General features: G+C 56.0%; 3 protein-coding genes across 11 annotated transcripts; 2 read left to right on the plus strand and 1 right to left on the minus strand.

Annotated features, from left to right (window-relative positions):
* The first annotated feature begins 2,427 nt into the window (after positions 1–2,427).
* On the plus strand, positions 2,428–16,417 carry NEURL4 (neuralized E3 ubiquitin protein ligase 4). Of its 3 annotated transcripts, none has more exons than XM_012457461.3 (29): positions 2,428–2,709; positions 3,847–4,291; positions 4,502–4,567; positions 4,715–5,013; positions 5,176–5,287; positions 5,380–5,468; positions 6,009–6,081; positions 6,249–6,510; positions 6,735–6,916; positions 7,219–7,304; positions 7,429–7,591; positions 7,680–7,878; positions 7,970–8,046; positions 8,133–8,211; positions 8,571–8,746; positions 8,829–8,960; positions 9,975–10,120; positions 10,197–10,421; positions 10,522–10,620; positions 10,709–10,870; positions 11,058–11,222; positions 12,881–13,039; positions 13,414–13,593; positions 13,732–13,819; positions 13,915–14,022; positions 14,160–14,304; positions 14,514–14,626; positions 14,715–14,880; positions 15,719–16,417. In XM_012457461.3, the coding sequence occupies exons 1-29, from the start codon at positions 2,428–2,430 to the stop codon at positions 15,921–15,923; spliced, it is 4,683 nt and encodes a 1,560-aa protein (XP_012312884.1). In that variant the 3' UTR covers positions 15,924–16,417. The 3 variants fall into 3 exon arrangements, with proteins under 3 accessions (XP_012312884.1, XP_012312885.1, XP_012312886.1); XM_012457462.2 differs by having other exon boundaries at positions 8,571–8,740; XM_012457463.2 differs by lacking the exon at positions 4,502–4,567 and having other exon boundaries at positions 8,571–8,740.
* Positions 16,418–16,666: 249 nt separating this feature from the next.
* GPS2 (G protein pathway suppressor 2) lies at positions 16,667–19,918 on the plus strand. Of its 2 annotated transcripts, none has more exons than XM_012457456.3 (11): positions 16,667–16,716; positions 16,928–17,075; positions 17,438–17,547; positions 17,632–17,744; positions 17,876–17,955; positions 18,046–18,128; positions 18,299–18,452; positions 18,546–18,635; positions 18,725–18,804; positions 18,891–18,986; positions 19,179–19,918. In XM_012457456.3, exons 2-11 carry the CDS (start codon positions 16,982–16,984, stop codon positions 19,482–19,484), a joined length of 1,206 nt encoding a protein of 401 aa, XP_012312879.2. In that variant the 5' UTR covers positions 16,667–16,716; positions 16,928–16,981; the 3' UTR covers positions 19,485–19,918. The 2 variants fall into 2 exon arrangements, with proteins under 2 accessions (XP_012312879.2, XP_012312880.1); XM_012457457.2 differs by having other exon boundaries at positions 19,175–19,355.
* Positions 19,560–25,022, minus strand: EIF5A (eukaryotic translation initiation factor 5A). 6 transcript variants are annotated; one of them, XM_012457458.2, is made up of 6 exons: positions 24,905–25,022; positions 22,229–22,414; positions 20,889–20,993; positions 20,539–20,670; positions 20,367–20,440; positions 19,560–20,197 (listed from the first exon to the last, which is right to left on the minus strand). In XM_012457458.2, exons 1-5 carry the CDS (start codon positions 24,971–24,973, stop codon positions 20,378–20,380), a joined length of 555 nt encoding a protein of 184 aa, XP_012312881.1. In that variant the 5' UTR covers positions 24,974–25,022; the 3' UTR covers positions 19,560–20,197; positions 20,367–20,377. The 6 variants fall into 6 exon arrangements, with proteins under 6 accessions (XP_012312881.1, XP_064234446.1, XP_012312883.1 ...); XM_064378376.1 differs by lacking the exon at positions 24,905–25,022 and adding an exon at positions 24,673–24,691; XM_012457460.2 differs by lacking the exon at positions 24,905–25,022 and adding an exon at positions 24,614–24,631.
* Between the last annotated feature and the right edge of the window lie 395 nt (positions 25,023–25,417).

Consider the following 25,417-nt stretch of genomic DNA (forward strand, 5'->3'; position numbering starts at 1 on the left):
TCCTTGGAACAGAGAAAAATCTCTGGACTGAAGGGCTGGGGAGGGCACACCACCTGTGGTAGGGAGTGTTGGGCTCATCCACCATCATAAATCCATAGTCCTTATCAGCAGGGTGGTAGGTGGCCAGGATATTCATCTCATCCCAGTGCTGAGACTTCTTTCTGGGGCTGGGGGAGGAGAACTTTTAGTGACCCCCTCCTCATAGGCGTCCCTCATTTTTCCAGTCATTCAAAACAGTTTTTGTTGTGGTCGTTTGTTTTTTGAGATGGAGTCGTGCTCTGTCACCCAGGCTGGAGTGCAATGGCGCAGTCTCAGCTCATTGCAACCTCTGCCTCCCGGGTTCAAGCCATTCTCCTACCTCAGCCTCACATGTAGCTGCGATTACAGGTGCCTGCCACCACACCAAACTAATTTTTACTTTTAGTAGAGACGGGGTTTCACCATGTTGGCCAGGCTGGTCGCGAACTCCTGACCTCAGGTGATCTGCCCACCCTGGCCTCCTAAAGTGCTGGGATTATAGGTGTGAGTCACCGCGCCCGGCAAAACAGTTTTCTTATACCCCTTTGTTGAGGCTGGGAATGGGGTCAGACCTAATGATAATGATAGTACTGTGCAGCCAGGATTTATGGGACACCTGCTCTTCTGAAGGCCTAGAACCTGGGATTTCCCACTCAATTGCCCTCACCTACTCTAATTGTTCTTAAGGCTCTGCCCCTTTCCTTCTGGCTCCGCCCCTCCGGTGTCCTGAACCCTCCAGACTCTGGGCTGCCTGACTGCAGAGATGAACTCCTTACTTCTCCACATTAGGGGATTTCTGCATCAAGTTGGAGCTGTTCTTTCGTAGGATGCTCCGGGGCCGGTCCACTTGGGAGTTTCGGGGGTTCAAGCAAGTTGACCTAGAGTGCGGACTGCACCCAGGGCTGTTTACTTCTTGCCCTGCAGGCGCCCCGGATACACTGGATCTAGGCCCGAGGGTGTTGAATCCACCAGGGTTCGTGCCAGACCCAAGGCTGTGGCTGGCAGCCTCCCCTGGGTGCTGACTGGGCCCAGAACCAAGGACCACTATCCCCCTGGAGGGCCAGCTTGCACCACTACTGAGAGTTACACTGCCCCCTGAGAGCACGAAGGGCCTAGAACCGTGAAACAAGGCTACTCTGGAGGGCTGCCCAGCGCCTGCCTCGACTCCTCTCACCGCTCGGGGCACTCCTCTCGCTGCCCCTCCATGGGAGCCCCGGCTGAGGCCGCCAGCAGCCCCTAGGGACTCCACCTTCTCCGAGGCCCCACCTTGGGGGCCGCTCTCAGCGATCCCGCCCCGCCTCCCGGCTAAACTAGCCCCGCCCCTGGCCCCGCCCCCACCGCGGGCCGGCCAGGGGTGCTCCGGCTGAGTCCCGGGTCCCCTTCTCCCCTGCTCCCGAGCCTCGGCGGGCGGAATCAAGACTCAGGCTGGAAGTCCCTCCACTCGCCCCTTTCCTTTGTGTTCCACCTAAAGACTTTCTTTCTTTGTGCAATTTGTTCCCGCCCTTCTCCATCACCACCCTTATCCAAATCAGCCAATCCGAGTCAGGGGGCCAGGCCAGGGGGCGAGAAGCTCGATTGTGACGTCACGGTCCTCCAGCCTGAGTGTGAGCGTCGGGGAGTTGGGCTGGGGGCTTAATGGCACTAAGGGAGATCTTTTGGGGTTCTCAGCGCCGTTGCTCGAAACTGCCTGTCAGGATTCTTTAGACTCTTTATTTTCGGCCTTAACATCGACTCGTTTGGTTGAGTTGGAGTTGAGGCTGAGCTGGACTTGAAATATCAGCGAGCTTCCCCCAGCCCCGCCAGTCGGCTCGCTCGGTCTCTCCGGAGAGTTGTGAGGCAAAGTGGAGGGATTGCGGCACTGTCGCAAGACACTTCGGTCTCAGTGGCCTTGCGGGCATAGACTTTCACTTAGACTTTCACTACCACTTCCCTGGGTCCTCCAGACTCGGCTCACGCCGTTTCGGAGCGTGCAGCCTGAAGGGAGCCACGCCCCCCTCTTGCCGTAAAGCGAGTGCTTCAAGGTGTCCCCGCCCCCAAGCGAGGGCGGAGTCATCGGTACCGCTGTCGCAAAGCAGAAAGTGTTTAGATTCCAGCACCCCACCGTCGTAAAGATGCCTGCGGTGGGCGTGTCTTCCTTGCACTGTCGCAAAAGCTCGCTTCCTAAGTCTTCGTCCCTCTCGGAGCCACTCCGTCACCCGGTTATGCCGTAAAGTGAGCCTCCCGACCTCGTCGTCCTTCGGTTCTCACCGTGGTCGTCCCCAGCTCCTAGCTCGGGCTGCTTCATTGCCCAACAGTGCCGTAAAGCATACCTGGCCTCAGCCCCTGGTCGTATTCCTCAGGGTGTCTGCCCGCCGCGGTTGCCACGGTGCCGCCAAGCGCGGCTGTCGCGCTGCCCCGGTGTCAGCGGAGATGGCGGCGGGGTCGGGTGGGAGTGGGGGCTCTGGGGGAGGCCCCGGTCCGGTGCCGGGCGGGGGTGGGGGCCCCAGCGGAAGCAGCTCAGGACCGGGGTCCAGCGGGGTTCTCGGTAGCGGCGGGGAGCTGCACCCGCGCACTGGGCGCTTGGTGAGCCTGTCGGCCTGTGGGCGTACAGCGCGGCGGCAGCAGCCGGGCCAGGAGTTTAACCACGGGCTGGTGTTGAGCCGAGAACCCTTGCGCGATGGACGCGTCTTCACCGTCCGCATCGACCGCAAGGTGCAGCGCTGGGTTCGCGGAACCGAGATGTGGAGGGCGGTGGGAGGGGTCTAGAGGGAGACGGGGTAGGGCAGCCTGGGTAGCTCACATTGCCAGGCACCGAGGGAACAGAAAGGTGATAGAGCACCAGGGGACGGGCAGGAAGACAGCATGATTCAGAAACATTCAGTTTGAAGGAGAAGACATTAAGAGCTTGAGTTTTCTCAAGATCCAGAAGCAAAGAAGGGACACGAGGGCTAACTCGCTAGACTGGCTGGGACCAGACCTCCTGGTACAATTTCTTGGGCATGGAGGATGGAGAGATGTCAGAGACGTGATGGCAAGATAAGAGAGATACCAAGGAACGAACAAACCTAATCCCAGCCCTTTGGGAGTCCGAGGTGGGCAGATCACTTGAGGTCAGGGATTCAAGACCAGCCTAGTGAATGTGATGAAACAACCCCGTCTCTACTAAAAGTACAAAAATTAGCCATGCGTGGTGGCACGCCCCTGTAATCCCAGCTACTCTGGAGTCTGAGGCGGGAGAATGGTTTGAACCTGGGTGGCGGAGGTTGCAGTGAGCCGAGATTGTGCCACTGCACTCCAGCCTGGGCAACAGAATGAGTGAGACTCTGTCTCAAAAACAAAACAAAACAAAACAACAAACCATTGAAGGACAAACTCACAGGCTGTGCCAGAAAGAGGTGAGGAGAACTATCCAGGGTGAGGGAGGTGTGTGTGATTCACTGAGGAGGCCACACTCACAGAAAAAGAACTTGGGAGAAGATTGAATCTGGGTAGAGCCTGATCCTTGCAGAGAATTAGGCCAAGGGAAGGGAATGATACACAAGAGCAAGAGGTGTGGGTATAGGAAGTTGGTGAATTTGGATGGTTGGAGAGCCATAGAGGCCAGGGAAGTCACAGGAGACAGGAGGCTAGAACTAAGGAACTCTTGCTTGGCTTAGAAAGGAGTGGTGCAGTAAACACTGAGTAGAAAGCAGAGTTGCTAAAGGAAAGAAAGCCCAAATAATTACCGAGCCAGAGTCCAGAAAATTACTATCTGCATCTCTGGATTAGTGTTCCAAAAGAAAGCCAGTTAGCTGTCTGTGGAATAGGGGGTGGCCCATTTTAAGCCTCTGTCTACTACCCCTATCCCAGGTCAACTCCTGGAGTGGCTCCATTGAGATTGGGGTGACAGCGCTGGATCCCAGTGTGCTGGACTTTCCAAGCAGTGCCACAGGGCTGAAGGGGGGCTCGTGGGTAGTGTCAGGCTGCTCTGTGCTGAGAGATGGACGCTCTGTGTTGGAGGAGTATGGTCAGGACCTGGACCAGCTTGGCGAAGGGGACCGTGTGGGCGTGGAGCGCACAGCTGCTGGGGAGCTGCGGCTCTGGGTGAATGGGCGGGATTGTGGAGTGGCCGCCACAGGCCTGCCCCCTCGTGTCTGGGCCGTCGTGGACCTTTATGGCAAGTGCACCCAGATCACTGTGCTACCCCCTGAGCCAGGCTTCAGCCCCCCTACTCCCATCCCCACACCTCCCCTTGAGCCCTTGGCCCCCGCTGAAGACTCTGCCTTGGCTGAACAGGGGACCTCTGCTGATGAAGGTGAGAACACAGCCAGGGCAGTGGTGGCGGGGTGGGGATGGAATGGGGGAAATAACAGTGACAAGACAGGCTGGGTGTGGGCAGGGCCACTCTGATCCCCAAGTCTGTTGAATGGGAGAGCAGGAGCTAGAGGATGGGGGGGTCTCCTGGCTGTGGGCCCTGAATTAGGGACTGAACCCTTATTCCCCTCCCATCCTACCTGGTCCCCAGCCTTCATGGTGTCCCCAGCGCAGGCCCGGCCAGAGACGTTTCCTAACAGCCTTGAGTCGCATAATGGTGAGGGCTTTGGGGAGGCCCTGGGAGTGGGAGTGGGAAGTGAGGTGGACAAGGGAGGGCCCTCAGGAGAAGGGGTATAAAGAGAGGCACCAAGCCTGGGGGCGTAGAGCCTCATCCCAGCTTCCTTCTTCCATCCTGCTGCTATAGACTTCACCAGCATGGAGCTGTCCGAGGTGGTGAGCAACACCATCCTGTCTGCCTACAATGGAGGGCTCCTGAATGTGAACCTGAGCTCCCCACCGGCAGGGGAAGGCCTGGGGTCTAGCGGTGCTGCCACCTCGCCCATTCTCACTTCCAACGATGCCCTGCTTTTTCATGAAAAGTGTGGGACCCTCATCAAACTCAGCAACAATAATAAGACAGCTGAGCGCCGGCGGCCCCTGGATGAATTCAACAATGGGGTTGTCATGACCAACCGCCCACTTCGGGACAATGAGATGTTTGAGGTGTGCAAAGTCCTGTGGTCTGGTTGGCGCCTTATCCCTGGGAGCTAAAGATGGGGCTTGGCTCTTGATGCTAGGACGGTGGGCCCTGGGGAAGAACCAAGGGCTGAAGGTCCCTTTATGCATTTATATTCCCTGCTTTTCCCTTCTTTCCCTCAATGCCAGATCCGTATCGACAAGCTTGTTGATAAGTGGTCAGGCTCCATTGAGATTGGTGTCACCACCCACAACCCCAACAGTTTGGAGTACCCAGCCACCATGACCAACCTCCAGTCAGGTACCAGCCCTAGGCAGAGGTAGGGGTGCGGGCCTGGTGTTGCTGAGGGGAAGGAAGCCCATACCCCAACCCAAGTGTCCATCATCACCCAGGCACCATCATGATGAGCGGCTGTGGAATTCTGACCAATGGCAAGGGTACCCGCCGGGAGTACTGCGAATTCAGTCTGGATGAGTTGCAGGTGAGGGTGGGCACAGAGCCTCGGGTCACTCTCCAGCGGAGCCACAGGTACTCTGTCCCTGCCTGGGCACCAAGCAGGGTCTCTCCTCTGTGACCTAGAGCAAGTCCCTATATCTTCTGCCTAAAGGTTCCTTCTGAGAAGGCTCAGTTGCCCAAGAATTCAGCACTCAGATTTTGTAGTCAGATGGTTGAATTCGTCTTACTGTTTGCCCATTTGTAGTGGCGAACTGAGGCAAGAAGCTTACCCTCTTTGGTTGTTCCTCCATTCGCTGCAGTCTCTAAAATGAGCCTCCGAGTAGGCTGATTCCATAGGCTGAGACTTGGCGAGGCTGATGTCTGTGAGGTGGTTTAACTCAGTGCCTGACTCATGTTGAGCACTGAGGAAATGTAGAAATTGTCATGTCTGGAAAACAAGGTCCCAGGACCTGTCCTTGAGGGTGATCTGAGACTCTGGCGAATACTTTCTGGAGTTGTTCCCGTGTGGAGTGGGGTGCTGGGCAGGCCCCGGGACCCCTCTGAACTATTTTTCTTCTTTGAGTAGGAGGGTGACCACATTGGTCTCACAAGGAAGTCCAACTCGGCCCTGCACTTCTTCATCAATGGCATCGATCAGGGTAAGGGCCGCTCAGAGAGGGCCTCTGGGCTAGGGCGTTCGGTGGGGCTGGGATTGGGGTCCGTACCTCATCCTCCTGCTTCTCTTTGGTGCTTGGTCTCCCTGTGTGTGACTTTCTCCTCTCATTCTCCCTGCCCACTCCCACACCCCCATACCTTCCTGCCACAGGAGTGGCAACCCCCTTGACGCCCCCAGTGGTATATGGTGTGGTGGACTTGTATGGGATGGCAGTGAAGGTGACCATCGTCCACAATAACAACCACAGTGACCGTCTCCGCCGGAACAACGCCATCCTACGGGCACTGTCCCCCGAGGGTGCTCTCCGCCGAGCTGCTCCTGCCCAGGCGGAACCCGAGCGCCTGCTCTTCCACCCCAACTGTGGCCAGAAGGCAGCCATCACCCACGAGGGACGCACTGCCCTGAGGCCCCAGTATGGCCCATGGAGTGGGGAGAAGTCTGAAGAAGGGGTTTGAATGGGAGAGGGGTGGGACAAGGAAGTGGAAGGCAGAGGGAGCCTGGCGGGGGAGCTTCCTGGAGGTTGAGGTTTAGCTCTTTGGTTTGGGGCAGTGAGTGTTGGCAGGCATTGCCAGGCGAAGCCTTGGCACACTGATAGCATGTATTGGGGATCTGACTCTCCACTCACTGTGCCCTTAGTGCCACCGATGACTTCAATCATGGTGTGGTGCTGAGCAGCCGAGCCCTGCGGGATGGAGAGGTGTTCCAGGTGCGCATCGACAAGATGGTGGACAAATGGGCTGGCTCCATTGAAATTGGCGTCACCACCCACAACCCTGCCTACCTCCAGTTGCCCTCTACCATGACCAACTTGCGCTCTGGTGAGCTCCCAGGAAGGGCAGGGCCAGGATAGGGTTTTGGGGGGAAGCTATCCCCAGAGCCCTGGCACTCGTTCTCCAGCCCCTTTTTCACTTATCACTCTTGTGACCACTCATTCAATGGCCAGAGAGTGCCCCGTGGGCAGGGAGCTGCACAGTTTTCTTGTCCTGCTCAGGGAAGAAAGCCAGTTGTCCAAGAAAAGGCAAGGTGGGCTGTGGGCTCTGGAGCTCTGTGGGCGCTTCTGTGGAAAGGAGAGGAGCCCTGCGTGTCCCCTCATGTCCCCTACTGCTCCTTGTCCTCCCAGGGACCTGGATGATGACTGGGAATGGGGTGATGCACAATGGGACGACCATCCTGGATGAATACGGGCACAACCTGGACCGCCTCAAGGTGGGAAAATGGGCGCGCTGCCGGGCAGCCGCAGCAGGCTTCACAGGCACCAAGGGGCTGACGCAGGACCAGCCCCGGCAGGAACTCTGCCTGACTCCTCACTCCAGCACCCCCTTCTTCCAAGGCAGGGGACACGGTGGGCGTGGTGCGGCGGGAGGACGGGACTCTCCACTTCTTTGTCAATGGGATGACTCAGGGCCCTGCTGCCTGGAACGTGCCCCCGGGCGTCTATGCTGTCGTCGATCTCTATGGCCAGGCGGCCCAGGCCACCATTGTGGACGACGTGGGTGAGGGCCGGGCTGGGCTGGGGCTTAGGGTGGCCTTGGGAGGTCTTAGAGACACCTAGAGACCTAAGGGTGATGTCCACTTTTACAGAGGTGCCTCCAGTTCCTGAGCCACTCCCTGAAGGGAACAACCAGGTGTCTCCAAGCTCCCCATCCTCAGGGGCCGGGGGCTCTGACCTGCGCTTCCACCAGCTGCACGGCAGTAATGCAGTCATCACTAATGGGGGCCGCACTGCCCTCCGTCACAACTGCCGCAGCGAGTTTAATGACGCCATCGTCATCTCCAATCGGTCAGTCTCTTGACGTTCATGTCCTCACCTTCCTATTACCTAGCCTCAGCCACCCAAGCAGAGCCTCTCTGATCACCAATCTCCCTGGCAGGGCCCTGCGGGATGGAGAGCTGTTTGAAATTGTCATTCAGAAGATGGTGGACCGCTGGTCAGGCTCCATTGAGGCTGGTGAGGGGCATCTGTGTGTGTGTTGGGGGCTGCTGGATGCCTGTGCCTTGGGGGAGCAGCCTTGACCTACCCCTGCTTCTTCCCAGGAGTGACTGCCATTCGCCCTGAAGACCTGGAATTCCCCAACACTATGACAGACATTGACTATGACACATGGATGCTGAGGTCGGGCTTCCTGCTTTTGTGGCCAGCTTGGGGCTGGGTGGAGCTGGCTGGGATCAGGGAAGCAAGGTTTAGGCCTATGGTGGCTGTGGGCAGTGGCAGACACTAGGGGATCTGCCTGTCCCCTCCCTTGGGTTCTGGGAATCCCTACTCAGCCCCACGGGGACTCAGTCCTCCTTTCTCTTAGGTAGTTCTTGTTTTTCCCTGAGAGGATCCCAGGGACAAAGGAGATAGGATTGGGCCTCACGCCCAGATCAAGACCCCAGCCCAAGGCACTGGAAGGTTCTGACAGGCAGGGAGTGGGCAGGGGCCCATGTGAAGATGAAGCTGGCAGGCTGACTCACCCTTCTGCCATCCCCCAGTGGCACAGCCATCATGCAAGATGGGAACACAATGCGCAACAATTACGGGTGTGACCTGGACGCGCTGGGCACAGGTGCGCGCATTGGCATGATGCGAACTGCCAAGGGTGACCTGCACTACTTTATCAATGGCCAGGACCAAGGCGCCGCATGCTCGGGCCTGCCTCCGGGTAAAGGTGACTATGTGGCTTTCAGCCTGCCGCCCTCAGCCCAGACCACCCTGGCTGTCAGGCTTCTGACCTTTCCTCTCCTCCCCAGAGGTGTATGCAGTAGTCGATCTCTATGGCCAATGTGTCCAAGTTTCCATAACCAATGCTACCGGCCCTATGGACAACAGCCTGGCGACCAGCAACACTGCCACCGAGAAGTCCTTCCCACTACACTCCCCAGGTGTGCGGCAGGGCGGGGGCTGGATGGGCTCTGCTTGCCTGCTGTGTGCCTGAGGAGTAGGGCTTCCAGGTTAGAGAGGCTGTTCAAAGACAGCAGGCTGGGGTAGCCACTGGCTCCAGGGAGGGGACAGCTCATGGTGGCAAGCAGCCGATGACGGGGAGGTTATACCTGACACGTAGAGCCTGGACAGGACATCATAAGCTGAGCATGCCAGGTTTGGAAATGAGTCTTGCTATGATGAAAAGAGGTGTCAGGGTTCCCTGCGGCTGGGGCTGCACAGTAGCTCATGCCTATAATCCCAGCACTTTGGGAGGTCAAGGCGGGTGGATTGCTCCAGCACAAGAGTTTAAGACCAGGCTGGGAAACATGATGAAACCCCATCTCTACTAAAAGTACAAAAATTAGGCAGCTGTGGTGGCGTGTACCTGTGGTCCCAGTTACTTGGGAAGCTGAGGTGGGAGGATCACTGGAGTCCAGGAAGTCAAGGTTGCAGTGAGCCATGATTGTGCCACTGCACTCTAGCTGAGTGACAGAGCAAGACCCTGCCTCAAAAAAAAGAGAATAAAGGCCGAGCATGGTGGCTCACGCCTGTAATCCCAGCACTTTGGGAGGCCAAGGCGGGCGGATCATGAGGTCAAGAGATCGAGACCATCCTGGCCAACATGGTGAAACCCCGTCTCTACTAAAAATACAAAAAAATAGCCGGGCATGGTGGCACATGCCTGTGGTCCCAGCTACTAGGGAGGCTGAGGCGGAAGAATCGCTTGAACCCAGGAGGTGGAGGTTGCAGTGAGCTGAGATTGTGCCACTTCACTCCAGCCTGGTGACGGAGCAAGACTCCATCTCAAAAAAAAAAAAAGAATAAAGAGGTGTCAGGAGGCCCTGAGAAGTAATGGCAGATGCAGATGGGGACTTGGTGTCCACATCTTGTTTCATCTGAAAACTTTGCTCTGTGTTCCATCTGAAGCTTGCCATCCCAATCCTACCCCTTCCTCTGGTGCCATGTTTTCACAGTGGCTGGCGTGGCTCACCGATTCCACAGTATTTGCGGCAAGAATGTCACTCTAGAGGAAGATGGCACGAGGGCAGTACGTGCTGCTGGCTATGCTCATGGCCTTGTCTTCAGCACCAAGGAACTCAGGGCTGAGGAAGTCTTTGAGGTAGGCTTTAGCAATGTGACAGAGGGGCTGCCAGGCCTATCACGACGGGCCAGCTCATATTTTCTGTGTCTCGTAGGTGAAAGTGGAAGAGCTGGATGAGAAGTGGGCAGGTTCCCTGCGGCTGGGGCTGACCACACTAGCACCGGGGGAGATGGGACCCGGAGCAGGCGGTGGCCCAGGGTTGCCTCCGTCCCTACCAGAGCTCCGGACGAAGACCACTTGGATGGTATCTAGCTGTGAAGTGAGACGTGATGGGCAGCTCCAGAGGATGAACTATGGCCGGAACCTAGAGAGGCTGGGGGTGAAGCAACTGGCGCCAGGGACAGGGGAGGGGTTGGGAGTGGAGATGGCAGGGAGAGGTGGGCTGAGCATCGTCTATCCTCGTCCTGGCTTGGTCCTAGGTGGGGAGCCGTGTGGGTGTTCGTCGGGGGGCAGATGACACAATGCACATCCTCGTGGATGGAGAGGATATGGGACCTGCAGCCACCGGCATTGCCAAGGTAGACCAGAGAGCTTCCTTGGGTTCTGGGAGTGTGGTTGAGGTCTTCTGCTGATCTCTTGAGTTTTTGGGTCTTGTGTGTCTCCCAGAACGTGTGGGCTGTGTTGGATCTCTACGGGCCAGTCCGCAGTGTGTCGATTGTCAGTTCCACGAGGCTAGAGGAGTCAGAAGGCACCCAGCCTCCTTCCCCCAGTTCAGACACCGGCAGTGAGGGCGAGGAGGATGACGAGGGCGAGGAGCGTGGCCTGGGAGTAAGAGGCTGCAGGACGGTCTGCTATGCATATGGATGGGCAATTGTTGGGCTGTTGGATGCCAGGCCTTTTCTGGATTTTCTGATCATTGGGTGGAGGCTCACATTCAGGCTCTGTGCAGACACCAGCTAGTGGGTCAGTCCTGGCATTGGCAACCCATGCAGCTCAGTCCCTTCCTCCACACCAGGGCCAGAATGAAGTGGGTATCATGCCTGCCACCCTCGAGTTCCTGGAGAACCATGGGAAGAATATCCTGTTATCTAATGGGAACCGTACGGCCACACGGGTGGCCAGCTACAATCAGGGCATCGTTGTCATCAACCAGCCTCTGGTGCCCCAGCTGCTGGTCCAGGTGGGCTCTGCCTCCTTATCCCCAGCTCCTCTTGCTCCACGGTGACCCAGGACCAACCTTCCTGAAGAAAGGCTTTTTTGGGTGGAGAAAAAGAAAGCAAGCCACTTGGATGAGCTTCCTGGGCTTTTATTCATAGCCTGTAATGGGGGTTGTCAAATCAGTTACCATGAAGTCCCTACCTGGTGACTGGTAAGTGAAGCAGTAGGGACAGCCTGGAGTAGTCCAAGGGAAATGCTGGATCCTATATGTGGGGGCAGAGATGCCTTTCCAGAAGAGGGGGCCTTTTGACTACAAACAGAAAGATATGTCAAAAGGTAGCCAGGTGAATCTGGGTGTGGTGGCTCATATCTGTAATCCCAGCACTTTGGGAGGCTGAGGCAGGCGGATCGCTTGAGCTCATGAGTTCACGACCAGCCTGGGCAACATAGCAAAACCCTGTCTACAAAAAAAATACAAAAATTGGCTGGGCGTGGTGGCTCACGCCTGTAATCCCAGCACTTTGGGAGGCCGAGGTGGGCGGATCACGAGGTCAAGAGATCAAGACCATCTTGGCCAACATGGTGAAACCCTGTCTCTACTAAAGTACAAAAATGAGCAGGGCATGGTGGTGCGCGCCTGTAGTCCCAGCTGCTCGGGAGGTTGAGGCAGAAGAATTGCTTGAACCTGGGAGGCAGAGGTTGCAGTGATCTGAGATCGTGCCACTGCACTCCAACCTGGTGCCTGGTGACAGAGCAAGACTGTCTCAAAAAAAAAAAAAAAAAAAGCTAGCTAGGTGAAGAAGTCCTAGGAATAAGAATTCTTACAGAGGCAACAGTAAGATAAAGGTTCAAACAGGGAAGGTACAGAGCAGATGATTTTTTTTTTTTTTTTGAGACGGAGTTTCGCTCTTGTTACCCAGGCTGGAGTGCAATGGCATGATCTCGGCTCACCACAACCTCCGCCTCCTGGGTTCAGGCAATTCTCCTGCCTCAGCCTCCTGAGTAGCTGGGATTACAGGCATGCGCCACCATGCCCAGCTAATTTTTTGTATTTTTAGTAGAGATGGGGTTTCACCATGTTGACCAGGATGGTCTTGATCTCTTGACCTCGTGATCTACCCGCCTCGGCCTCGGCCTCCCAAAGTGCTGGGATTACAGGTGTGAGCCACCGCGCCCAGCGATTTTTTTTTTTTTTTTTTTTTTTTTGAGACGGAGTTTCACTCTTGCCCAGGCTGGAGTGCAACGGTGATCTTGGGGCTCACTGCAACCTCAACCTTCTGGGTTCAAGCGATTCTCATGCCTCAGCCTCCCCAGTAGCTGGGATTACAGGCATGTACCATCATGCCTGGCTAATTTTGTATTTTTAGTAGAGATGTGGTTTCACGTGTTGGTCAGGTTGGTCTTGAACTCCTGACCTCAGTTGATCCACCTGCCTCAGTCTCCCAAAGTGCTGGGATTACAGGCATGAGCCACCGCACCCAGCTGATGGTTCTTTTTTTTTTTTTTTTAAAAAAAGGGAGAAAAAAACAACTACATTTGCATTTCTGGTCCTTCCAAGCATAAGAAAAGGCAGCATCCCAGGCCACACTCTGGGAGGTGCAATATTCCCTCCTTGGCTGGGGTCAGGAGCCTGGTTCTTCCCAGGAGGCTGTGATTGTGGAGTAGTTCCTTCTTCCCCAGGTGCGGATAGATTTCCTAAACCGACAGTGGACATCTTCCCTTGTCCTGGGAGTCATCACCTGTGCACCTGAGAGGCTCAACTTCCCTGCTTCTGCCTGTGCCCTCAAACGGGCAGCCTGGCTGCTTCGGGGCCGTGGGGTCTTCCACAACGGTCTCAAGGTGAGTAGGAGCCAGAGAGAAGGGATGGGACCACGCCTCAGTAGTGAAGGGCTGGCCAGAAGGGAGAAGAGGGACCCCTGGCCCTGGAGGTAGGACCATAGGTCTAAAAGGGGGACAGTAGTGGGTAGGCAAGGCTGAGTGCCACTGCCTGGTCAGTCTTAGGCCTGCTGCTTCCTGCAGTGTCCCTGCCATTGAGAATGTGCCAATTTTGGGGAAGGGGAGGGGCTCTAGGTAACTGCAGTGGGAGGAGAGCCTCAGCAGCGGGCAAGCGTGGAAGCAAAGCCAAGGCACTGGCAGCAGGAAACAGAGTAAAGGGCGGGACAGCTGCTGTGGTGGAGTCTGACCTCTGGAAGACAGCTGGTCTCTCCTCCCAGATCTGTGAGAAGTTTGGGCCAAATCTGGACACGTGCCCTGAAGGCACCATCCTGGGACTGCGGCTGGACAGCTCTGGGGGACTGCATCTCCATGTCAATGGGGTGGACCAGGGGGTAGCTGTGCCAGATGTGCCCCAGCCCTGCCATGCGCTTGTGGACCTCTATGGCCAGTGTGAGCAGGTTAGTGGCAGTGGGGGCAGGGAGGAGGGGTGCCTGAGAGTCTGGGCTGTCCAGGACAGGGACATTCTGTGGTCCAGGGAGGGATCCGCAGGCTCTGGGATCTGACCAAGCTCTGTCTGACTACCCTCTTCTCCGCAGGTGACAATCGTCAACCCAGAACCAGGGGCTGCCAGTGGGAAAAGTTCTGGAACCCAAGGGGACATGGAGAAAGCGGACATGGTGGACGGTGTGCCAGCCCAAAGGGACCCGGCTCCTGCCCCACTCCCCCACCCCCACCCTTCTAGCCCAGCTCCTGTGACCTGTGCCCCTCTGATCCCTCAGGTATCAAGGAGAGTGTGTGCTGGGGTCCACCACCTGCTGCTAGCCCTCTAAAGAGCTGCGAGTACCATGCCCTTTGCTCTCGCTTCCAAGAACTCCTCCTGCTTCCTGGTAAGTCCCAGTCCCCCAGAACTGACTTCATTCCCAGGGCCAGGCCCAGAGCCTTGGAGAGCAGCTGGAGGGTGGCAGTGTGCTGGAGATCAAGGGTGGGAGCCACAGCACCAAGCCTGGTACTTACTGTCCCGCAGAAGATTATTTCATGCCTCCGCCAAAGCGAAGCCTGTGTTACTGTGAGTCTTGCCGGAAGCTGCGAGGAGACGAGGCCCACAGGCGCAGAGGGGAGCCTCCCCGGGAATATGCACTGCCCTTTGGCTGGTGCAGGTTCAACCTCAGGTACATATGGGCAGGGTCATGCATTTCCCCTACTGTTTGCTCCCTGGAGAAATAGGGATCCCAAGAGGGTGCATGGAAGAAGTGATAGAACTTTTGTCTAGGGAAACGCCAGGAAGTGCCAGGAACTTCTTAAGGAGGAGCCCTGTGAAGCTCCTCTATGGGGGAACCAGTGGCCTTTGTTCTATCTGCCCCGCTTGTCCACCTCCTAGAGTGAATCCCTGCCTGGAGGCTGGGACACTAACCAAGAAATGGCACATGGCATATCACGGGAGCAGTGTGGCAGCTGTACGGAGAGTGCTGGACCGAGGGGAGCTGGGAGCAGGTATTGGGAGCAGGCCCTGACAGGGTGGGCTGAGCTCAGGGGCTGTGGAGGAATAAAGAGGGCTGTCCTAACCCAGTTCTCCTCTCAGGTACTGCCTCCATCTTGAGCTGCCGTCCCTTGAAGGGAGAGCCTAGGGTAGGGTTTGAGGAGCCTGGCGAGAACTGTGCACCTCCTCGGGAGGAGCAGCCCCCTCCGGTGCTGCTTTCCCCCTCCCTTCAATATGCTGGGGCTGAGCCCCTGGCCTCCAAAGTGCAGTGAGTACTGGGAGGGGCGGGGGGAGGTCTCCAGGGCCTCAGACGGAGAGGGGCCCCAGCACAGCCACGCGGTCTTTGTGATTCACCCTCCCCTTTTCTCATCTTGTTTTGCTAGCTGCCCAGTCTCCAACTCAGCCGTTTCTTCACTTATTGAACAAATACCACTTGTATGCTCTTCTAGTGGGCAAAAAAAGGAACCTTGCTCTTGTGGAACTTCTGCCTTTTCTCTATAATGTTTATACATAATAAATATTTAGTATGTCTAAGTAAGAACTACGGAAACAAAGAGTGGGGTGAAGGAAACAGTGCTGTTGCTGTGGGCATCATAAGAAGGTGGGAGGCCAGATGGAGTGGCTCACGCCTGTAATCCCAGCACTTTGGGAGGCCAAAGCGGGCAGATCACGAGGTCAGGAATTCAAGGCCAGCCTGGCCAATATGGTGAAACCCCGTCTCTACTAAAAATACAAAAATTAGCCTGGCATGGTGCCACCCGCCTGTAGTCCCAGCTACTTGGGAGGCTGAGGCAGGAGCATCACTTGAGCCCAGGAGGCAGAGGTTGCAGTGAGCTGAGATTGCGCCACTGCATTCCAGCCTGGAAGGTGGGAGACATTCGAGCAAAGGCTTGAAGAAGGAAATAAAAGGTGAAATGAAGTGAAGGGTAGCTGAGCAGGCTTTGGGAGGAAGATTATTTCAGGTAGAAAGAACAGCTAGAACGAAGTTCCCATAAGGTGGGAGGATTTCCTAGGTACAGCAAAGCTTGTGTGGTTGGAACAGACTTTGCAAGGGGAGAGGTGATGGGGCGAGAGGCTTCACTCCCCTGTTTCTTCTTGTTTGACAGATTCCGGGACCCCAAATCCCAGCGGACGCACCAGGCTCAGGTGGCGTTCCAGGTGTGTGTGCGTCCTGGCTCCTACACCCCAGGACCCCCTTCCGCTGCCCTTGGAGAACCTTCTGACCCTCACTTCAGCCCAGCTGAACTTGAGTGGGTCACTAAGGAGAAGGGGGCCACCCTCCTCTATGCCCTGCTGGTACGGGTGGAATGAGGGGTGAGACACTACTACTACAAGCACAGTCGGGCCTGAGGCCTATGGACTCTGTGTGGCGACTGCCTCCACCTCATTCCCGTGACTGTGGCATGCGCAGGTGCTGGGGCTCGGCGGCCGTTCAGGAGCATGTAGGCAGGCTCTCAGATGTAGGTGGGAAGCGGCACAGCTCCAGGTCCAGAGGCCCAGCACTCCGTCTGATGGGAGGAGCTGCGGGAGCCCAGCTCCAGGCCTTGGTACACTTTTTCATGCACTGATTTGCGGAACATGACTCCCTATTACTCCCCTCCCCGACATCACTTAATTTATTTCCGTTTTTGTTTCTGGTTACTGTGAATCCCAGAGGAGTCTCTACCTGTGCCCACATGAAGCTGCTTTTTCCGGGGCCACTGGGCGGGAGTGGGGAAGGGCGGGCGCACGGAAGACGGGGGCCTCTGTACAATTGTTACTGACTCTGATTTCTAAGGAGCCAATAAACACCGTCTCAGAGCCTCCGCCTCAGCCTCTCTCTCACGCGCCCCTTTCCGGAGCCTGCGTCCCCTGGGGTACTGCCAGGCGGGTCGGCGAAATTAAGAGAACTGAGGATGCCAAGGCAGTTGTGCAGTGCCCGTCGACCGCGTTGTCGGCGACGGGATTTAGACGCTGCGGGCACCCGTCGCAGCGCGCTTCCGCCTTCTCTCACCCAACCAGTGAGGTGGCCGCCGCCGTGACTCCGGAAGGACTCGCCGGGCCGCCGGATGTGACGCGGGGTCCAGGGCGCGCCGGAGCCGCGGAGAAAGCGCAGAGAAGGCGGGTAAGGAGGGCTGGCGTCCGGGCTGGCCAGGCAGGGAGCGGCAGCACCGAGCCGGGGACCCAGCGCCGCCTGCGCGCGTGCTGGAGCGGGGGCTGCGGGCTTGGCCGGTGGCGGGCTCCCGGGACACGTGACCGGGGCGGCGAGCGGGCCAGGCGAACGGGTTTCCGCCTGAGCCGGGCGCGGTCCCCTCTGAGCGCCCGCATCCCCGTAGGTCTCGTTTGAGGTCTGGCAGTGAGAGACAGAGCCGGGCGTCCACGACAGCACCATGCCTGCACTCCTGGAGCGCCCCAAGCTTTCCAACGCCATGGCCAGGGCGCTGCACCGGCACATTATGATGGAACGGGAGCGCAAACGGCAGGGTGAGCCGGGGCCGTAGCGGGGGGCATACGGCCCAGAATGGCTCCTGTACCTCAGGGCTGGCCCCAACCCACCAGCCAACCTACGCGCCCGCTGCCGAGCGCAGAGGAGGGAAGGAACAGCCCTGCTGTTGTAGGATTTAAGCGTCCTAGTCCACTCTCTAGAACCCTTGAGCTGGGAAGGACCTTGGAGAGCACCTGATAAAGTCTCTCCGTTCCATTCCCTATTGGAGCGTTGGGGAGCTTGTTCTCTGGAGGCAAAGAGCCCACAGGCGTGTTGGGATGACTGGGTTTTGCTGGTCTTCAATTTGTAACGTTGGAATTTTTACTACCCTGCCTCTTCCTCATTCTGCGTGATTCTCCAGAGGAAGAAGAGGTGGACAAGATGATGGAACAGAAGATGAAGGAAGAGCAAGAAAGAAGGAAGAAAAAGGAGATGGAAGAGAGAATGTCACTAGAGGAGACCAAGGAACAAGTAAGCAGTCCCTTGATCTCTCCAAGCTCTGATTTCTTCCCTTGACTCTCCCTGCCTTCATCTTCTCTCCCTACCCCATCCCAGATTCTGAAGTTGCAGGAGAAGCTTTTGGCCCTACAGGAAGAGAAGCACCAGCTTTTCCTGCAGCTCAAGAAAGTTTTACATGAGGAAGAAAAACGGAGGCGAAAGGAACAAAGGTGGGATCACAGTGATAAAAACCGAAATGGGGGCCAAGTGGAACTGGGATCAGATAGTAAGAGAACCAGTGTTTAATGGCAAAAGAGAGGGTGTCTGTCCTTGACTTGGACCTGTTTTCCTTTCACTCCAGTGACCTGACCACCCTGACATCAGCTGCATACCAGCAGAGCCTGACTGTTCACACAGGAACTCATCTCCTCAGCATGCAGGGTGAGGACTAAAGAAACACCTGACAGAATCAGCCTTCTTTGAGGTTGCAGCCTCCCATTTCAGCATCCTGACACCCTTCTCCCTTTCTAGGGAGCCCTGGAGGACACAATCGCCCAGGCACCCTTATGGCAGCTGACAGAGCCAAACAAATGTTTGGACCCCAAGTGCTTACGGTAAGAATAGGGTTGGATGCCTAGTCCCAAATATCCTTGCCACCAGTATTCAAGTCACAGACATGTCAAGCACTTAAATTTAGGGGGAAACAGAGCGTAAAGATATACACAAGTCACTGAGTTTCAGCTTTCAAGGAGCTTGTAGGCGAGTTCTCATTCTCCCTCCTTAGACCCGGCACTATGTGGGCTCAGCAGCTGCTTTTGCGGGGACACCAGAGCATGGACAATTCCAAGGCAGTCCTGGTGGTGCCTATGGGACTGCTCAGCCCCCACCTCACTACGGGCCCACACAGCCAGCTTATAGTCCTAGTCAGCAGCTCAGAGGTGAGTTATCGGAGGGATGGGGGCTTGCCTTTCCTCAGGGTCAAAGGAGAAATGCTATTGAGTAAAGGGTTAATAGCTGTGTCTCTTTCGCAGCTCCTTCGGCGTTTCCTGCAGTGCAGTACCTATCTCAGCCACAGCCACAGCCCTATGCGGTGCACGGCCACTTTCAGCCCACTCAGACAGGTGGTAACATCCCATGCAGGACCTCTAGCTCTCTGGGTCCTCCCCTCCCTGTCTCATTCTTGTTTCACATGCCCCTGCTCCCCACCTAGGTTTCCTCCAGCCTGGTGGTGCCCTGACCTTGCAAAAGCAGATGGAACATGCTAACCAGCAGACGGGCTTCTCTGACTCAGTGAGTATAGCGTTTGGGAGGTCAGGGTTAAGGATATGTTAAGGGGCGCTTCAGTATGCCTCAGGCCCTGACTCTGTTCTCTGCAGTCCTCTCTGCGCCCCATGCACCCCCAGGCTCTGCATCCAGCCCCTGGACTCCTTGCTTCCCCCCAGCTCCCTGTGCAGATCCAACCAGCGGGAAAGGTAAGAATGGTAATAACCTTACCTGTCAGAATCCCTACACTGGGGATCCAGAAAAGCAGAATTAGGTAGGACAGGTGGCCCACATCATCTGGTTTTTCCTTCTTCTTTGGGGGTGGTTATCAGTAAGGGTATTAGTGGAAGGGAGAGTATGCCCAGTGACAAAGCCCTCTTTTCATCACCACTGCCAGTCAGGCTTTGCAGCTACCAGCCAACCTGGCCCTCGGCTCCCCTTCATCCAACACAGCCAGAACCCGCGATTCTACCACAAGTGACCATCAGATTATTATCTTCAACACCATACCCCCCATCCCACTGTGGGTGAGGGTACCCCCTGTGTGTCCCAGGCCAATAAAATCTACCTGCCATTGCCCCTGGCTGCTGCTGTTTGTGTTGCCTCCCACCCAACTGTCTGGAATAGGTCAAGACTGCTTGGAGGGTCGGGGGACGGCTGGCAGGTCCACAGCAAGTCAAAGTGATACAGATAGTGGGTTCCAATGAACTCAGTGGCAGAGGTCAGTCTTTGTGGCTTCCAAATATACCCATTTAATTGAAATAAGCAGCTGAGTTGGGGGCTTCATATTAAACTTGTAGTTTTATTCAGGTTTGATTTTAACAAATGTGTTGGGGAGAGAGCCCGCAGGGAAAGGTAAAGCCCATGGGGGCAGGGCCCTCCCAGATGCCTGAGGAGGGGCAAGTCCCCTCCCCTCTCCTCCTCTTCCCTCCCCATCTAAAGGGGTTTGGGGGGAGACACAGGCAGGGGAGGGGCTGGTCCCCAGTCTGTTGGGATGGTGCTTAGGGTAAAGGGTCATGGGGAACAGGGGACCAGACCAGGGATGAGTGGGGAGGGCATAAGGACCATTTGCCAGAATCCACTGCTTTCTGATTCCAGATTGAATTTAAAAAAAAAAAAAAAAAAAAAAAAAAAAACTAAACCACAAGCAGCACCCACCCCTTCTCCCCCACCAGGGCTGTAGTGTGAGGGGAGGAGAGGAGGGCAGCTCACCAAGGCCATGGCTTCGCTTGCTTCTGGCCAAGGGAGCTAGGTGAAGGGCAGGGGCTCCCCAACAGATTGGGGGGGTGGGGAAAACCAAAATAAAACGTCAAATAAACTGTGTAGGAGTCGTCCAGCCTAGGACCAGGCCAGAGCCAGGCCAGGCTGGGGGAGGGGGCCTCTGCAGGTTCAGAGGATCACTGCTGCCACCACCGCCACCCTGGGTTGGAGAGAGAACTTGGTAAGACAGATAATACCTTCAACAGGAAGGATAGGGAAGACAGGGGCAGGCTAGGGGCAGAAAGTAAGCCTGGAGCAATTAAGACTAGAGCAGCTCTGCTGAGGACAACAAAATGTAAAGGGGACAGTGAAGGATTTCTGACACTCACCAGGGAGCCAGTTATTTTGCCATGGCCTTGATTGCAACAGCTGCCTCCTCTGTCATGGCAGACAGCACCGTGATCTGGAGGAGCAAGAGGGACAGCCAGGAGATGTCTGAGCTCGGAGGAAAAAATGTACAGAGCAAAGCTGAGCACAAAAGCAGGGAGGGAGGCACCATACCAGGATCTCTTCTCCACAGTCGTACTTCTGCTCAATCTCCTTGCCAAGATCTCCCTCAGGCAGACGAAGGTCCTCTCGCACCTCCCCACTGTCCTGGAGCAGTGATAGGTACCCATCCTGGATGCCAATCAGCTGGGGGCACATAGGGAAGGAAGCTGAAGGTAGTAAGCCCAGGTAGGCTGACAGTAAAGGCTCTGATAGACAAATTGGAATGATAGCAAACTAATACCAAATACCCTCTCCTGCCATTTCCCTCCTATCTCCCAGCACAAGCTCTTCTGTCAGTCTCTGTCCTCCAACCCCCTCCACCATAAATCACTAACCCATCCTCATTCAGACCATCTACATACCTGGAAATCATTCCTTTTGATGTTGGGGACATCCATATTATGAGTTGACGGGCAGATATCTTCATATTTCTTCCCAGTAAAGATGTCAATACCAACCAGGTGGACCTGTATGTATGCATCACAAAGAGAAACCCAACCAAACTCTAAGATGGAGAAAATAAAGGCTCAAATTGATCTTGCCTGATGAGAGAAGTCAGACTACATTGTCGGGGCAAAGACTGGGAGTGTTGGAATTGAACCAATCAACTCAAGAAACAGTAAAGCCTCTTAAAAGAAAAAAACCAACCAACAGAGGCTAAAAGACCACCACTGAGATTGGGGTTGACAGCACAAAAGAAAACGGCATGGCAGGCTTGGAGAAGACAGTTGATGCTAAGACTCTAGGGGAGGTGGGAGGAGCCTGGGTAAAAGTTTGGAAGAGTTTTCTGGACACCAGGATAAGGAACTGAGAAATTGGGAAATAAGGAAGGTAGAAGGAAATGGCTAAGAAAACAGGAAGAAACGTGAAAGAGCTGAAGAAAAAAGGCACTTGCAGGGAGATCAGAAATAACTATGCAGCCAGAAAATAAGGCAGCCAGAAGAGCACAGAGAAGGATCTAACCATTAGGGAATAACTCAAGATCAACGTCAAATCAAAAGATGGAAAAACCGATTAAGGAAGATCACCACAAGAAATTCAACAAGAACGAACCAGGTTGAAAAAATTCTAAAGAGACAGGATAAATCTGAGGTGATAAGGGAAGTGCTAGCAAGAATGTTAAAACCCAAGAAAGCATGGAGGCTCAAGGAACCCAAGGAGAGTGGGATGGGGCAGGTAAGGGGAGTGTGATCCTGCATCAGAGTTCCAAAGGGAAAGCTAGAACTGAGAATCAAGCAGCAAAGTGATCTGAGAGTTCAGAATTAATGCAGGAGTCCCTCCCTCCAGGGGAAGGCCTCATTCTGTCAGAATTGGAGAAACCTTGGGCATAGTGATGGAAACAACCACCTACAACGGCTCAAGGGAAGAGAGAAACAGAAAAAGTGAAAACCAAGAATAAGGAAGGAGCAACTGAATAGCTAGAGCATAAAGACCTGTGAACTGAAGTTAAGAGACTGGCACAAAGCTGGAGAAATGGAGGGAATGCCAGAGAATGATGGGGGGACAGAAGGGTAACCACAAGAGGCTGAAGACTGGGGAGCAGGTGTGGTCTCAATGGGTATGAGGGCTGAGTCCTAAACAAAAGGAATCAGACAGTCAAAGCAAAGTCAAAGCAAGGTCAGCACTGTTGGCAGCTTGCTGCTGGGAGCGCCAAGGATACTGGAGGCATGGGGAAAGCAAGATGTGGAGGTGAAATTCTAACCTTGGCGTGGCCGTGCTTGCCAGTCTTCGAAGTAGACATCTCGACGATCTTACATGGCCGGCCTTTGAGCACCACAAAGCCATTCTTACGTAATGCTGAGCACTGCATTGGGAAGGTGGCTGAGGCCCCTGCATCTCCTGTCTCGAAGTCCAAATCATCTGCCATTTTAAGAGGCTTCGATTCCAACTAGAGCCAAGAAGAGAACTGAAGTGAATAAGCATGGAGGTTAACAGGACCTCCAATCTATCCCATTTCTCTCTAGAAACATTTTCCCAACTCTTTATTCCATTACCCACCTAAAATAAAGTAAAAGTTCCTGAACTTAAATACTGACTGGGCTCAAATATACTCAAGAACTGGTATGTATATGGGAGGGTGGAATAGCTGGTTTCTCCCCCACAAATCAAAGCTAAAGTGGTGGCTTGGTAAAGGAAGGCTCTAAGGAGCTGGAATGTCAAAACTCAGAGATGAGAAAAGGCCTACTTCTTGGGAGAGGGGAGGACTCAGGTGTTACTTGCCACTGAAACCAACCACCCCTCTCCCCCACATATAGCCAGGGCTATAATTAGGTGAGCAGCTATGATCCAGCAAAAGGGCAGGGCTAATGTGGGGGGGGAGGGTGGAGATCGGAGGACAAGGCCCCACCCATCTGTTACACCCCCCCCATCCACACACAAACCAGTCACTGCTACAGGAAACCACAAGGCCTCTTTGGGGGATTCCCGCCTTGCCAACATGCACTTGCAGATGGAGCCAAGGGTGAGAAAGCAAAGTTGTTTCCGAAATGATCCCCCTGCCAAACACCTCGATCTTGGTTCCCAAAGAGAACCCAGGAACCCAGCCTCTTCTGGAAGGTCCTCCCACTTTTCCCAGGATGCATCTGTTCTGTCGGCTTTTCAGGCCGGGCCGGTACAGTCAGTAGAAAGTGGGAGAGGTGGGGGGTGGTGAATGACAATAAAATGAAAGCAAAAGGTTGGTAGTAGTGAGTAGTAGAAATCATACTAGGCTAGTAGAGTTAAGGACTTCGAAACCGAGGAACTCCCAAACCAATTACAACGGGAAGACAGTGACAAGGTGAAGAGCGCCTATCACGGTGAGAAACTCGTCTGCCTGAGACTTTAAGGCGCTGTCGACACAGGCGGACAGAAGAGTTGGGCTCCTGTACAAAAGCCCTCAGTTTCCCCATTTCTCCGGCCTCCCTGCTCGGAGGAGTGCCACTTACACCTGGCTGGCCGCCTCACTTTCCAGGAAGGTTTTGGAGGAAAGCTCCTGGGGCCCATGAGGTTGGGAAGCGCTAACATATGCCTGCAGCGGGCTCTCCGGGGTAATCAGGACCTGGATCTCAGGCTTTTCCCACTCCTCAAAACCCCAGGCACCCTAGGATCCCCCGCAAGGACTAGTTCTCCCCGCAGTAGGAGCTGCCGACCATGTGGCCGTCCGGGGCTTCCGGTGGCCGGGACCTAGGGGGAGGGGTCCCCGCGCTGCCATGCGGCCCCGGTCCACGCTCGGCCATGCGGCCTAAGACCCCGAGGGCAGCCTCCCGTGGGGGGCACTTCCGGTGCCGCGGCCCCCCCCTCTTCAGAGGCTACGCCAGGCCGGAGCCACGCCGCCTCCCCTCCCCCCGACTGTCCGCCAACCCCCCCCAACATGCCCTCTTACCGAATAGCCCCCTCCCCCACCTCACGTGGCTGCACGGCGCCCGGTCCTCAACGGCGAGGTACCCTTGCCCCGGTGGGCCGATCTGGCACCTGGCCCTCGCCCCGGCGTGGCTGCCTGGCGGCCTCTCCCGCGTGGCGGCCGCGCGGCTCACTGTCCCCCTCCCTGCGTCGCTCCAACGTCACCGGGCCGGCCCCGACCGTCACCCCGCGCGCCAACCGGGGCGCGCGCCCTAGCCTCTCCGCACCTCGCGCCACTCTCCGACCAAGCCCGTGCCGCGGCGGCCGCCGCTCTCCTCTGCCCCCTCCCCGACCCCCGCGCAGTTCCATCTCTCCTCCCAGGCCCAAGTCAAGGGTACCGCGCACGCGCGCCCTGCCCGCTCTCACCTCGCGCGAACGCACTGACTCGACCCCGTCCGCTCGTCGCGAGCCCAACCACTGCCTCCGAGCCCGCTGCCGCCGCCGCCGCCGCCTCTACCGCCGCCGCCGCTGCTGCACACGGGTCTTAGTACGCAGGCGCCGACTCCCCACTGACCAACCAAGCAGCCCTATGACAGCCGCGCAAGCGTGCTATCTATCTCCTCCGCCCTCCACCCCCGCACTGCGCAAGCGCACACACCCACCCCATCTCCACCCTCCCTCCCACCTACCCGTGCAATGACGCGCATACGTGACTCCGCCCCTCACGAACCCTGAGCGCTTCTAACTAATCGGCAACGCGCAGGCGCACCCGGTTTTTTAATCTCTTCAACCTCCTCTTCCCTCCCCTTGATAGACCGCTCGTCCTACCGGACAGTCCTTGCGCCTGCGCAATAAGGAGCCCTATACTCCACACCCTCTGAAGGAAACGCCTCGGTCTCAGAACGCATGCGTGTTCGGAATCTTAAACGCCCCTTCCACCTCAGACGTCTGCACGCCGGGCGTTGAAAAGACCACGCCACTATATCGCTTGTCTCGCCTAGAACGCATGCGTCGCAGGATACGCCCCACCTCGGCTTTAACTGGACTTAAAACGACTCACACGTTTCAGAAAACTTGCTCTGTGGGGTGGGCCCCTTGTCTCGGAATCCGTCCCCTCAGTTCCACACATGCGCAGGAGATGTCTTTCCGCCCCACTCTTCCTAGCGCGCTAGTGTGGTCAGGTTCCCACCCATCTCGGCTTCACTTCTCTAAATCGAACGCCTATGCTCTGCCATAGAGCATCCGGGAAGATAGAGCGGTCCTGCGGCGACACCATCTTGTTTAAACCCTCAGTCCGTATTGGTCCCTATGGCATCCATAGAGGCCATTCCGCTCTTAGGTCCTCAGTAACGAGGCTTAGATAGTATGCCTGTCTTTTTCCCAGCTGTGCTTTGAGGCTCCCAAAAGAATTGTCTACGAGGTCCTTTAGAAAAAACTGTCTATAAAAAGAGTGGTGGGCCGGGAGTGGTGGCTCACACCTGTAATCTCAGCACTTTGGGAGGTCGAGGCAAGCGGATCACGAGGTCAGGAGTTCAAGACCAGCCTGGCCAACATAGTGAAACCCCGTTTCTAA

This window comes from Aotus nancymaae, unplaced genomic scaffold (genome assembly GCF_030222135.1).
Source record: "Aotus nancymaae isolate 86718 unplaced genomic scaffold, 86718_ANA_hifiasm-v0.15.2.pri h1tg000018l, whole genome shotgun sequence".
NCBI lineage: Eukaryota > Metazoa > Chordata > Mammalia > Primates > Aotidae > Aotus > Aotus nancymaae.

What these genes read in the sequence shown, in the direction of transcription:
- NEURL4 (XM_012457461.3), top strand. Translation starts at nt 2,428, where the DNA reads ATGGCGGCGGGGTCGGGTGGGAGTGGGGGCTCTGGGGGAGGCCCCGGT. An exon ending in CATGACCAACCTCCAGTCAG is followed by an intron (nt 5,288 to 5,379) that starts GTACCAGCCCTA and finishes ATCATCACCCAG; the next exon opens with GCACCATCATGATGAGCGGC. An exon ending in CCCCTGGCCTCCAAAGTGCA is followed by an intron (nt 14,881 to 15,718) that starts GTGAGTACTGGG and finishes CTTGTTTGACAG; the next exon opens with ATTCCGGGACCCCAAATCCC.
- GPS2 (XM_012457456.3), top strand. Translation starts at nt 16,982, where the DNA reads ATGCCTGCACTCCTGGAGCGCCCCAAGCTTTCCAACGCCATGGCCAGG. An exon ending in ACGGGAGCGCAAACGGCAGG is followed by an intron (nt 17,076 to 17,437) that starts GTGAGCCGGGGC and finishes GTGATTCTCCAG; the next exon opens with AGGAAGAAGAGGTGGACAAG. An exon ending in TCCTAGTCAGCAGCTCAGAG is followed by an intron (nt 18,453 to 18,545) that starts GTGAGTTATCGG and finishes TCTCTTTCGCAG; the next exon opens with CTCCTTCGGCGTTTCCTGCA.
- EIF5A (XM_012457458.2), bottom strand. Translation starts at nt 24,973, where the DNA reads ATGTGTGGAACTGAGGGGACGGATTCCGAGACAAGGGGCCCACCCCAC. An exon ending in GAGCAAGTTTTCTGAAACGT is followed by an intron (nt 22,415 to 24,904) that starts GTGAGTCGTTTT and finishes TCTTGGCTCTAG; the next exon opens with TTGGAATCGAAGCCTCTTAA. An exon ending in GCAAGCACGGCCACGCCAAG is followed by an intron (nt 20,994 to 22,228) that starts GTTAGAATTTCA and finishes GCATACATACAG; the next exon opens with GTCCACCTGGTTGGTATTGA.